The 14,241-nt window shown below is 48.0% G+C and overlaps 1 protein-coding gene across 2 annotated transcripts in view; it reads right to left on the bottom strand.

The window, feature by feature from the left end:
* Nucleotides 1-2,308: 2,308 nt before the first annotated feature.
* Nucleotides 2,309-14,241, bottom strand: part of LOC148659163 (coronin-2B) — a 53,311-nt gene continuing 41,378 nt past the window's right edge. For both annotated transcript variants that reach the window (XM_088641122.1, XM_088641123.1), the window contains exons 6-12: nt 12,872-12,988; nt 12,322-12,426; nt 11,914-12,010; nt 11,368-11,480; nt 10,347-10,437; nt 10,017-10,156; nt 2,309-6,330 (exon numbers count right to left, since the gene is read on the bottom strand). In XM_088641122.1, coding sequence (XP_088497248.1) covers nt 6,199-6,330; nt 10,017-10,156; nt 10,347-10,437; nt 11,368-11,480; nt 11,914-12,010; nt 12,322-12,426; nt 12,872-12,988 — 795 coding nt within the window. In that variant the 3' untranslated portion in view covers nt 2,309-6,198. The remainder of the gene's footprint in view (nt 6,331-10,016; nt 10,157-10,346; nt 10,438-11,367; nt 11,481-11,913; nt 12,011-12,321; nt 12,427-12,871; nt 12,989-14,241) is intronic.

Here is a 14,241-nt window from a genome sequence, read left to right as displayed (position 1 = left end):
TGTTAAAAGAACGATTGGTATGTTTGGAAAATATGTTACTGCAATTACGCGAGTAATAAGTCTTAATAGGCGAGAAAATGGAGGCTTGCCGGAGGATAGGAGTTGCAGACGCTTTTTGGGTAAGGAAGGAAAGCCCGCCACCTGCTGGCCACTCGCGTGACGAGCGTTTCAGTATTTCTGGGGCGCAAGGGTGTCCAATGAGCCCTGAACCAAAATAAAATGACGTCATGAAAATAAGGCACATAATATCATCACCTGCTTTAATGTCGACGGGCTTGCCGTCAAAAGTCGGTGCTAAATGTGCTGAAAAGGCTTTAGAAAATGAAACAAAAATGAAAAGATCAAAGCATTATTCTTTTCCAATTTAAAGTAAAAAGCTTTCAAGTAAGATTTATTCTTAATTAACCACATTTTAAAAATCTGCAACACAGTTATTTAACTTTATATGTATTTGAACACTATTCCAAAAAAGAGCTTACAACTTGCAATACAGTGAAGGTTTGCTAATTCCTGTGTAATACATGACTTTTTAAAATTAAACTCCACATTCATTAGTGCTTTGAAAATGCTCACAAAAAACTCACTGCAAAAAGATTTTTACCCATACATGTGGAGAGAGTGGGGCTCAGATTGTTGATGAAGTGGTATGTACATAATGAGCCATAAACACCGCCTTTGACACCACAGGAGATGAATACATCAGGCCTCTTCGGTGTCATTTTGCTTATGTTTTGAAGGGGTGTGTGAAGTGGAAAAGGATTCTTTCCTTGTTAAAAGTGATAAATCTGCTCGATCTCCGATTAGGCGGGATTTTCTGAACATGACCATGGATTTGCTGTGCAGCTTGTGTCTGTGAGTCTAGCCTGTGGATAGTCCAATGCAGAGTAGAATTCGCCTCCAACTGGGTCTCATTATTCAGCTGCTCGTCAACTGGCTCGATCTAGCAGTGAAGGTGCTTTGCAGAGGAGTATATTGGAAGGGCCACAGGAGGAGTCTCAGTTATTCACAAAGCACCCGGTTGAGCCTGGTCTTGCCCCGTGCATCAGCACTCGGGAGCTTCTGGGCTGGTTCTGTTCTGCCACTGCAGTTCCCACTGCGGGTGAACGCTGGGGCATGAGGTAATCTCAGATTGAATTCCTCTGCAAGGCCAGTCTTGTGTTCCCGCCAGCAGACACCCGATCTTTAACAGAAAAAAACAACACTGTGTGGAGGAGCACGTGAGAGACAGATGAGGTTCATCACCCGTTGTAGCGACGGCGATTTTGCAGTGATTTCATGGGGTGCAGTAAGGTAGCATCAGCCATGGGGAAATCCCCTTTATTTTTGCGTGCTCACGCTTGAGATGTGCACTGCTGTGTCCTGCTGGTTTCATTTGCAAACCAGATTGATATACTAACCCCATGGCACTGTGTACACACAGAGCCACATTTCTGAAATCGCAGCCCTCAAATAAAGCTGAAATTCTCCAGTCATACCCCCAGCACTTAGGTATTGGTAAAGTTCAGCCTTCATAAAAAGAATATTGTTAGCATTTGTATAAGGCGTTTCATCCTAGGAGATCAAAAGCGCTTCACATATAGAAGGGCCACCTCATTTATCATTGATATGGAAGTAACCGTCATCTGGGTAGCATGTGGCAGAGATTATGTGCCAGCAACCTGTGTGGCTGGGTCTCCCCCATCCTGTGCTTGGTTTTGTGATGCATGCAAACTGTCTTTGTATCACCACTGCTGCTAGATTAACTGCAAAAGATATGAGCTGGTATCTTGTAACATTACCTCAGCAACTGGCACCCCTGCTTCACTTGGGCACTCTCAGCCGTGTGTTCTTCGTGGTTAACCTGAATCCCCTGCCCTGGAGGAGGAGAGTGAATATCCATCTCTTGCCGTGGAAGTGCTTGTGGCTCTGTTATAACCACACACTGAGTAAAGGGGTCTTCAGCCCTGGTTCATAATTCATGCATCCTGAACTAAACATGACTTTGGCATGTTCCAGAGGACTTCTCGTTGGTCCACCTGTTAGCAGTTGTGCACAAACGCTCAGTCCCCCTAAGTGATGTGTGGTCTGGTATGATGCAGGATCACGAGAACATAACTACATAGCTTCAAAGGAGAGGGGGTTTAGACCAGTGCCATTGTCCAGTTAGAGGAGGCCATAACCCTGACATTACTGTTCACATGAAAGAGTAGAAGCAGGCTGTGGTGTTCCTTTCCCTTTGCTCCCCGGAGAGATGACACCCCATCACACCTGCTCTGGGTGGTTCAATATTTCATCTGTACAATGTCCTGAAAATAAAAACTCCAGAGACCACAGTTGTTTTTGTTTATTTAGTGGGGTGTAAATACAGAGATGCTTCATTTTTCTCCCGCAGTCCAAAGTCATGCTGGGAGGTTGATTGACCCTGGAGTGAGTGTGTGTGTCTGTCTACTGTGTCGTGGACTAGTGACCCCTCCAGGGCGTATCCTGCATTGCACCCATTACTTGCTGGGCTAGGCTCCAGCTCCACCATTGCATACTGGATTGTATGCAGTGATTAGAAGATGGATTGAGGATGAAATACCATGATCTCTGTATTGCACTTGTAATACTGTATTGCATTTTTGTATCGGCTAAATTGTCTGATGTGATTCTTGCTCTTTCAGTAAGAAATCCCTTCCCTTGTTCCTTATGACCGAGAAGTAAATTCTGGTTTCACAGGGTCTTCACATCCTCCCCTGTGTGATGCCACACCTGGTATTCCTGACAAAGAGGAGTGTCGCACCTCCATACAGTTAATAAGACACACTGAGAGATGGCAAAGGACTGTTACCAAAGTTAAGACATCAATGCAACAGTGAAAAGAGGTTGGGATTTTAAAATGATATATTACACAGTTTATTAAGAAATACATTTTAATAGTGTTAACTGTTAAATAAGACAAAAGATGGGATTGCTGGATGTCACAGTACTAGCTCTGTACACTGCATTTTGTTTCATAGGGGTTCCAGTCCTTGTAGTTAGGAGCTCAGTAATGATTCCAGTTTTGTTAAGGTGCAGCTCCCTCTAGTGTCAGAACACCACACAAGCTCCGTCACTCATCTCTGCACACAAACGACAAGGCACAATCCCCTTCAGCTCCTAGTGCCTAATATATATACAAGGCATCACTACTCTCAAACCTACTGAGCTCAAGGTGGGATAATGCATTAACTACATATATCTGTAAGTGCATAATTCCTAGCTTGTTTTAACCTGATGATGGTTGCATGATGTTTAAGGATAATTTGTGCTCTCGGGAGTGTGGGATCAGAGGAGGTGAAGCTTTTGGTGGCTGGCAAAATGCCCGTCTCATTCTCCAAACCACATATGACCAAGAGTGACCAGTGTCCTCCTGAAGGAAGCCAGACATGTGACTGCACTGCACCCATCCCATTCCATTGGCGTTCAGGATACACAACGGACACATTCCAAGACTCTGTGGGAGCGTGGCTGGCAGAGCTCCTAGCCAGCACAACAGAGCAGGTAATTGGCTGGCCCTCTTGTCCTTCTCTTGTTGCAAGGACTCCAAGTTGCTCATTACAAGTATGGAGAGCAGGGATCCGTTACAATTGAAATACCAATAGGAGTCACAGCAGCATTGTTAGCTAAAATTAGATATATGATGCTATACTAAATTACTTAAGCTACAGTAATTAAAAACTAGCGAGTAACATACTGTTACTTGTATAGGAATATTAGGGAAACAGTTCATGTAATGGTACTGATTCTCGTGCTGTGGAATTATCTTGATAGCTCTTTTCCCACCCTTTGACTCAAGTCATACTGTACAGACAGCCTTTCCACACACAGTCACTCCCACCAGAGCTTGACACTGGCTCTGGACCCCAGGCAGCGAACGCACCTGTGTAGCGCGTTTCATCGCAACTAGCATTGCATCGCTCAGGAACTCCCAGCAAGGCCATACATACACCTGCAGGGGCACACAGAAGGGCTGCCACCTCCGGGCTGGAATTCTGCCCACAGGAACAGCTTTGCCTGCTCTAATTAAGCCGAGGGGACAGTACGCAGGCCAGATCGGATAGCCCGTTCTTGGATTCTTCTGTGAGCTGGGAGTGGATGATCCTGCTCTTGGAAAGAGTGCTATGACATTGAGAAAATCCACCCTGCAGTCAGGATCTTAATTTACCGTGTCACTTCTGAAAGATGGCACCTCCTGTAGCACCGCGTCTCCTGTCGCCATACCGGGCCCTGCTTTCTCTGGGAAATTGTTCAACATCATTTCCTGTTCACCTCTTCAAACAGAGGTGAGCACCTCCAGTCTTGTAGATAGTCTTGTAGTGCCTGCAGGCTTTCCTTCTACACAAGCTTTTATTGACCGAATTGATCTAATTATTGTCTTAACTGGACCAATTCAACACCTTTCCATGAGTCCTTAGGTACTGGAGATAAAAAGTGACCTCTGAGACCTGCCGGATTGTGACCCTCCAGTACTAGAGCTGTGCACCCCCTGTGTCTTCTACGATTTTCCCATCCCAGTTCTGAGCTGACAATATTTGATTTTAAGTGGTATCGCTGCCCTGCTTGTGCTGGGAAGGGGGAAGAGGAGTGCAGTGTTGCTCCTTTGCTGTCTCTGATCACCACCAGCTTGCCAACACAGTGGTGCTGTTGTGGCAGCTGCCATCTTGCCCAGCGCAGCTAACTTTCCACTTCCATCACAACCTGCTGCATCCTTCTGCCACGCCCACTTTCTGTTCCCGCTCTGCAGGCGAGAGGTGTTTTCTTTTTTCTTCCGGAAGAGCTGGGTACTGCTTCGCTTTCTGACTCTTTAGTGAAACTGTGTTAGAGGAATGTCATGTGGTCAGCGGTTGAGTGGAGAGTAAATAGAAGTACATTTAACACTGAAAACAGGAGCCACTTCTTTACACAAAGGGTTGTGGGAGTCTGGAACAGGCTACCCATCAATTGCGTTAAATCCAGTACCCTGGCTCCCTTCAGGAAACAGCTGGATGAGATCCTTGGGTCACTTAGCTTTTTGCAATCAAATCAGCTATATGTGCCAAATGGCCTCTTCTCATTTGTAACTTTCCTTCTGTTCTAGACCTCTGTGCTACCCTTACTCTGGATACTCTAGGATTTACTCTAGGATTCTTCTTTTGCCTGGGGTTCAGGTCATCTTCGGCTAGTCAGTGGCCCTGTAGTGTCATGTGGAGTGCTTTTCATTCTGTTAATTTCTCATCTTGGATTTAGAGCAGCTATGAGTTACTCTTAAACCAAAGTAATCAGATCTGTAGGAAAATAAGAGAAAACAAACATTTTCAATTCTGTGGTTCCTACAGATTAACATGACCTGAGTCCACTGCACAGAAACTCCACCTTTCCACAGTGATGGCCACCCACTGCTGTCTTCATGTTGTGTTTAACCAAGGAAACCTGAGCTCGTCAGAATCCGTTTTTTTCCAGTGAAGTTCTTCTTGTCTGCTTCGTTAGTCCATTGTTCCAATCTGTGAGATACTCATGCATTTGAGCTCCTCTAGATCTTTTTAATGCCTTGTCCTTTGATTAGGCGTTAGTGATTCTAAATAAAAGGAGAAATAATAATAAGCAGGAGCAGGAAGATTAGCATATATCCTATTAGTTTTTTTTTTAAGTCAAGGGGTTTCAATTAACCCTTATGTTAAAAAATACAACTGAATAAATAATAACAATACCAACAATTTTTAAAATAAAAAACATGTTAAAGAAAATAGCCCGTAGGATGGAGTTGGGCGTCTTAAACATTATGTGCTCTGCACAGCCACATCCTTCAGATTAGATAGGAACAGAGCAATGATCACTGCAGCTTTCAGCAGTCAACACCCTCATGGAGCTTAAAGGAGCTTCTGTGTTGCACCAATGTTCGCCGGAAAGCATGTGTCTGCTGGCCGAGAGAGAAGAGGTCATTCTTCGAGAGCCGGGGGTCTCCTGGCCGGACCTGGCCAGTCAGTCATGAGATCGGCGTCTGTCACGTCTTGCCTTGTCCAAAGCGTGATGAGGGGCAGCTGTTGCGGAGGGCCAGCAGGGATGTGGCTGGGGGCTGTCCCAGGGCTTGCGAGTGCACCTCCGAGGCCTGTGTTTGGGTTTGTGAGCAGCTGCAGCGTGGTGCAGGGGGAGGTGGAGCGTCTCCTTCAGGGCCTGTGTGGCAAGAGGCGAGTGGGGGGTGGTGGGGCGGCGAGATGGGTGTCACATGTTCTTGGGGCTGTTCCTCAGGTTGTTGAGCTCCAGCTCCAGCTGGCGGATTCGCACATCCTTCTGCGCCAGCTCCTCCTTCAGCCGCCGCAGCTCGTCTTGCTGCCGGAAGAACATCCGCAGGAGCTGCCGGACAGGACATTGCAAGACAATGCAGCATATAATACTGCAGCGAGGAGCTACTGCACCTCCCCGCCGCAATACTACTGCACCCCCTCACTGTCTACACCCTCACCACAATACTACTGAACCCCCTCACTGTCTACACCCTCACCACAATACTACTGCACCTCCCCACCGCAATACTACTGCACCTCCTCACTGTCTACACCCTCACTGCAATACTACTGCACCTCCTCACTGTCTACACCCTCACCACAATACTACTGCACCTCCTCACTGTCTACACCCTCACCACAATACTACTGCACCTCCCCGCCGCAATACTACTGCACCCCCTCACTGTCTACGCCCTCACCACAATACTACTGCACCCCCTCACTGTCTACACCCTCACTGCAATACTACTGCACCTCCCCACCGCAATACTACTGCACCTCCTCACTGTCTACACCCTCACTGCAATACTACTGCACCTCCTCACTGTCTACACCCTCACCACAATACTACTGCACCTCCTCACTGTCTACACCCTCACTGCAATACTACTGCACCTCCCCACTGTCTGCACCCTCACCACAATACTACTGCACCCCCTCACTGTCTACACCCTCACCACAATACTACTGCACCCCCTCACTGTCTACACCCTCACCACAATACTACTGCACCCCCTCACTGTCTACACCCTCACCACAATACTACTGCACCCCCTCACTGTCTACACCCTCACCGCAATACTACTGCACCTCCTCACTGTCTACACCCTCACTGCAATACTACTGCACCTCCCCACTGTCTGCACCCTCACCACAATACTACTGCACCCCCTCACTGTCTACACCCTCACCACAATACTACTGCACCCCCTCACTGTCTACACCCTCACTGCAATACTACTGCACCTCCCCACCGCAATACTACTGCACCTCCTCACTGTCTACACCCTCACTGCAATACTACTGCACCTCCTCACTGTCTACACCCTCACCACAATACTACTGCACCTCCTCACTGTCTACACCCTCACTGCAATACTACTGAACCCCCTCACTGTCTACACCCTCACCACAATACTACTGCACCCCCTCACTGTCTACACCCTCACTGCAATACTACTGCACCCCCTCACTGTCTACACCCTCACCCCAATATGACTGCACCTCCTCACTGTCTACACCCTCACTGCAATACTACTGCACCTCCTCACTGTCTACACCCTCACTGCAATACTACTGCACCCCCTCACTGTCTACACCCTCACCCCAATATGACTGCACCTCCTCACTGTCTACACCCTCACTGCAATACTACTGCACCTCCTCACTGTCTGCACTCTCATTGCAATACTACTGCACCTCCTCACTGTCTACACCCTCACCACAATACTACTGCACCCCCTCACTGTCTACACCCTCACCACAATACTACTGAACCCCCTCACTGTCTACACCCTCACCACAATACTACTGAACCCCCTCACTGTCTACACCCTCACCACAATACTACTGCACCTCCTCACTGTCTACACCCTCACCACAATACTACTGCACCTCCTCACTGTCTGCACTCTCATTGCAATACTACTGCACCCCTCACTGTCTACCCCCTCACTGCAATACTACTGCACCCCCTCACTGTCTGCACCCTCACTGCAATACTACTGCACCCCCTCACTGTCTGCACCCTCACTGCAATACTACTGCACCCCCTCACTGTCTGCACCTTCACCACAATACTACTCCACCCCCTCGCCGCAATACTACTGCACCGCCTCACTGTCTGCACCCTCACTGAAATATAACTGCACCCCCTCACTGTCTACACCCTCACTGCAATACTACTGCACCTCCCCACCGCAATACTACTGCACCCCCTCACTGTCTACACCCTCACTGCAATACTACTGCACCCCCTCACTGTCTGCACTCTCATTGCAATACTACTGCACCCCCTCACTGTCTACACCCTCACTGTAATACTACTGCACCCCCTCACTGTCTACGCCCTCACTGCAATACTACTGCACCCCCTCACTGTCTACACCCTCACCACAATACTACTGCACCCCCTCACTGTCTACACCCTCACCACAATACTACTGCACCTCCTCACTGTCTACGCCCTCACCACAATACTACTGCACCCCCTCACTGTCTACACCCTCACTGCAATACTACTGCACCTCCTCACTGTCTACACCCTCACCACAATACTACTGCACCCCCTCACTGTCTACACCCTCACCACAATACTACTGCACCCCCTCACTGTCTACACCCTCACCACAATACTACTGCACCCCCTCACTGTCTACACCCTCACCACAATACTACTGCACCCCCTCACTATCTACACCCTCACTGCAATACTACTGCACCTCCCCACTGTCTGCACCCTCACCACAATACTACTGCACCCCCTCACTGTCTACACCCTCACCACAATACTACTGCACCTCCTCACTGTCTACACCCTCACTGCAATACTACTGCACCTCCTCACTGTCTACACCCTCACCACAATACTACTGCACCCCCTCACTGTCTACACCCTCACCACAATACTACTGCACCCCCTCACTGTCTACACCCTCACTGCAATACTACTGCACCTCCTCACTGTCTACACCCTCACCCCAATACGACTGCACCCCCTCACTGTCTACACCCTCACCACAATACTACTGCACCCCCTCACTGTCTACACCCTCACTGCAATACTACTGCACCTCCTCACTGTCTACACCCTCACCACAATACTACTGCACCCCCTCACTGTCTACACCCTCACTGCAATACTACTGCACCTCCCCACTGTCTGCACCCTCACCACAATACTACTGCACCCCCTCACTGTCTACACCCTCACCACAATACTACTGCACCTCCTCACTGTCTACACCCTCACTGCAATACTACTGCACCTCCTCACTGTCTACACCCTCACCACAATACTACTGCACCCCCTCACTGTCTACACCCTCACCACAATACTACTGCACCCCCTCACTGTCTACACCCTCACCACAATACTACTGCACCCCCTCACTGTCTACACCCTCACCACAATACTACTGCACCCCCTCACTGTCTACACCCTCACTGCAATACTACTGCACCTCCCCACCCCAATACGACTGCACCTCCTCACTGTCTACACTCTGCCCTGCGACACAACGTGGTGTCCTTGGTGTACACCGCCTTGAGCTCCTGCTCCCCTGCAATCATGAACTGGATAAAGCTGTTGTTGAAAATAATGTGATGTGCCTGTAATATTACAGCCATACTCTTGTGGAGTCAGTGTACAAACGTTTGATCACAGCATCAACAACTTTCACGTCACTGGAACGCTTTTCAGCCGTGATTAAAGAGTAACGCCAGAAACACACAGCGGGAATAATTCTGGAAAGCGCACACACGAGAGAAGATATGCACATGAAGCAGTGAGGACCGAAGCAGGGGCTGCTCGCATCTTTTTTAGTAGAGTTGAATTTTTGTTTTTCTGGGAACACCTCTAACTGATAATTACTGCGTACTGGAGCGTTATCAGCAGTAGAAGCAGTGCAGTAGGTCTGTAATAACAGTCAGTGTGGCAGTACCGGAGTATTGACAGTGAGGGCTTCAGGCTGACCAAGTGTGTGAGACACGGGGCTCACCGCCCCACCCCAGGATCCCCATGAGCCACCTCACCTCGTTCTCGGTCCGGGGAGGCACGTTCTCCAGCAGGTCGATGCCATTCACCACGACGCTCTTCTTCTCCTTCGCCGGGGCCTTGAAGACCAGCTGCGAGGGCCGCCGGTACCCCTCCCTCAGGGACATCAGTACTGGGTCTAGCGCACACACACACAGGACACAGGACACAGACAGGCTGAGCACATGCTCACTGCCGGCAGGGCCACACCTCTGCCCAAGCTCAGAGGAACAATGTTGTTCCTCGAGGGACGTCATCCCACTTTGCCATCCCACCAGGACCGGTCGCTCACTTGTTTTGCTACACGAAGAGCGCGGGCTGGGCTTTACCTCGGTTGATCCCACTCAGCCACTCGTCGGCGGAAAGGGCTGGCTCTGTTCCTGGAGTCATTGGGTAGATGTCCTCCTGGTACGTCTCTGACTGCCGTGCGGAAAGATGGGACACAGGTGAGTTTGCACATAACGTCTTGCATGGACTAATTCTGTTTTTCCTTCCAGGGCCTGGAATATCCCCCACTTCTGCTGGTTTCCATTCCAGCTGTGCTCCCTGCGTACTTGACTGAACATTAGTTCAGAATTTTTCAATTCAGGAATAAAGATTGACATCATATTCAATGTCAAATTGGAGTCTTCAGTTGATGTGGTAATACAAAATGGGGTGCCGAATAAATAATGGGGTGCTGAAGTACCCCACCCTGAAAAAATCTTGAAAAGACTGGAACATCTGGTGCCCTGAAGTTTCAGCACCTGACCATGTAAGTCTTTTGTAACGGCTGATATTTTCAAAATAACTAAGTTTCTTTAGTAGCTGAATATTAAAAGGAGCACCAGTCTCCAGAGAAAAACATTCCAATATCCGCATTTCCGAAATCAGGATGATCAAAGAGGAGAGAGCATCCTGCTAGAATTTTCAAGTCTTTTGTGTATGTTTTGCTAATCAAGCTGAGACCAAATCACAGGCTTCATCATAGCTGCTGGGAGGTCTGAGAATCTGTTTCAGGGACCCTGTGTTTTCAAAGTCATTATAAAAGTATCTCCCTGTGAAAAACTGCCGCACAGTCCAAGCTGTGGCTCTGAGTAGACTTAGGCTTTTGCACCACTCTATCTATGCTTTTCTGTCTCATCCTCTGTGTAGTGGAGCTGCTGGGCCCTCCTTCCTACAGTACATGCAAAGTTCTCAGGGAAGCAAAGTACTTTATGAATTGAGACTACTATTAATAGTGCTAAGGTTGGGACTAGGAGCTCATGTAGAAGGCCATGCTTTCAGACTGGAGTCCCTTCAGAAGTCCAGACCCACTTTAAGGACTCCACCACTGATCTAAATGGTTTTTGGAGCGGAGGTGGCACTCACCCTCCTTGGCACAATCATGGAAATGGGCTCGATCAGCCCCTTCAGCGTCACCAGCTTGTAGAATCGGAAGACTTCACAGGCGGCCACGTCCAGGCCATGCTTTGGCATCACACCTGCCCGAGGAAACAGCGGTGGTAAGGCTTTCAATACCAAATCCCATTACGTTCAAAGCCTTACTGCTGCCACCCCTCAAAAACCTAAAATTAAAATCATTATGCATCTGTTGCTTCCCAGTCTTGGTAAATACTGTGAACCAAGGTACTTTTTACTTCTTTATTTTACTTTTTAAATCACTTGTAGTCTTAACATTACATCTGCTCCGGCCTTTTGCTGTCTGAGTGAATTAGGGCTTTGGGAAAGATGCTTTGAGAATCACTGATGTTTTTGCTGTTTCGGCAATTTACAGACAGGAGCTTTTGCATATTGATCCCAATAACTGTATCAGTTTTGTGCGAGTCACAGACAGTATGCAGTAACTCAGCTCAAACCTTGAGACAGAGAGGGAGGAACAAAGTTGAGCACGTGTGCAGGTGAAGGCAAACTTACCAAGTCCTTTCTGTGGGGCTGGGGATCTAAATTCCATGAGGTACTGGAGGTAGGGTTTCTCTGTGCTGATCTCGTAGTATCGAATATTTCCGTCTCCCTGTAAACAAAGCAGCTCCTCAGCTCCTCCGGTGTGGCAGAGTCCTGATTTCATCTCTAAAGCCCTGTAGCGCTTGGCAGAGGCTCACTGATTTTTCTTTTAGAGAAACCATGGGGAAGAACTCTGATCCCAGTTCAGGGAAACAAATAAAATATCCATGCAGTTTTATGCATTCCTTATTTTCCGTGCTACAGGAGCTTGTATAAACTGGTACATTTCAGGCTTGTCGCCTTATGTTGAACAAAAGGCAATTCACCAAACTTGACTACACTGCACAGATGAATCAGCTGCAGGACAGAGCCTGTGGTTACCTTTCCAGCCAGGTAGAGCATGTGCGTGTCTGCGTCGTAGAAAGGGAAGAGAAGCCCTGATAGCCCATCTATCTCCTCCTCTATGATTGGCATGGATAGGTCCTCCTGCATGAAGAGAACTGCTTCAGTTTACCTGTAACACGCTTCATCTCTCCTCATCTACACTTAGACTGGTGTGTTACATCATGCCAGAAGCAGAGTACAGTTTAGTGAAGAGCTGTGCACTGGTGGTTAAAACATGGTGAAGCACTGAGGGGTGCTGTGCCAAAACAAACATGGAAATTCAATCAAAGCGAAGTAAATGGTACAGGCATGACGCAACCACAAGCACATTTTACAAGGGACTATCTCTAAATCGACAAGGATGAACCATCTCCTCCTCATCCACAACAGCAAAGCACACCAGAAAATCAGTCCAAGCTGCCCCCAGCCCCATATGGTAGAAGGGAAATATTTGGGACGGAACTATGGTCCGGTTGTACTCGCTGAGCCAGGCTCACACGCTGCGGGTGTGTATTTCGTGCCCAATGGCTGCCTCCGGTCTCCTCACCTGATCCCAGAGTGCAATCTGCCGGGTGTTCCAGCGGGACACGCCTGTGGTCAGCAGCCGCTTGACGTTGCCCAGGAACACCACGCGGTTAACCTTGTGGTTCTTGCAGTTCGCCTCCTGCGCAGAAGGGGAAGGAGAGGTTTAACCCACCAGCGCTGCTGTCGTTACAGTCCTCCTGAGGGCGTAATAAACACCGCAAGCTCCACCGACGCATTCCCTCGCCTTTTCTGTGAGACAGCTCTCTGACTGAGTGGGTGGAGCAGCTGGAGAGAAGAGCTTCTGTCCTGAAGCTTTAACTGTTGATCATCGCAGCTTTAGGCAAATCAGTACAGGATCTTGATTTGCCTGAAGTGTTACTTCAATAGAAGGTGAAGTTGTAAAAGGTGCTCGTCTTATGATTGGCATGTGATTTCAAAACGGGAATGAGGCATTGAGCTGAATTTATTCTACCACGATGACGAGTGGGTTCACTCACTGTGAAAGATCTGCATTGTTATAGTTCATCATGGGTAGACTTGAACATGCTCAGTTGTGCACGGTGCAAAAATGCAGATTTCATAAAGCCTTTGATGACAAACTTGAAGACTAGTCATGGTCTGCATAAAGTCCATAGCAGGAAAAACTTGTCTCTTTCATTTATCCCGTAAATAGGATGTCATCTGTTTCATGTCAGAAAATCAGAGAAGACTGCTTGGAATGGGATCTGAACATCAGTAATTCAGGACAGGCTTCAGAAAGCAGCTTCTGTCATGGTGTGCCTGGGAGCAAGAGTTCATGTGAAGCTGAGCTATATGATGAACATGATCACATGAGGCTGTGTGTGGCTGAATTCTGCACTGGTCATGTAAAAATAAAATGTCTTGGCAGTGCAAACCGTTGAGCAATAAAATGTCAGTCTCAAAGCTTTTAAACCTTTTCAGGAAAGATCTCTAAGAAGAAATAAGTAGTAAGAGCCCTTAGTAGCTCAAGCACATAGCTGTGTCAGCATCTGTAGGTTGTAACGGAACAAGTAAAGGTTTATTCCATGCTGAAAAAGGTAAGGGCCTTCTTTGTGTGTGAAGGATTGAGGCATCGAGCTGGACTCAGAAGAAGAAGGCTCCACAGCTGAAATGTTGTGTTTCTTTTCTTCTCTTTTCAGCATGGACTAAACATTTACTTGTTCCATGAGAGCCCTTATATTCTAAATTCCTATGTACCAGTGTGATCAGTAGCCTGAACATCTGTCTGCGGTTCTCACTGTCAGATGCATTCAATCAGTGCTCTCTCAGGGTCAAGGATGATTGTCCAGAGCACTAATGGGTTAGTAGGCCTGCATCAGGAGCTTCATACTCAAAATTAGTAGAGAACTATAGTAGAGAACTTTCAGTATG

The sequence above is a fragment of the Lepisosteus platostomus genome, chromosome 7, assembly GCF_059453375.1.
Source record: "Lepisosteus platostomus isolate fLepPlt1 chromosome 7, fLepPlt1.hap1, whole genome shotgun sequence".
Lineage (NCBI taxonomy): Eukaryota > Metazoa > Chordata > Actinopteri > Semionotiformes > Lepisosteidae > Lepisosteus > Lepisosteus platostomus.
The sequence above is the reverse complement of the archived record's forward strand: the minus strand, read 5'-3'. Positions and strand labels throughout refer to the sequence as shown.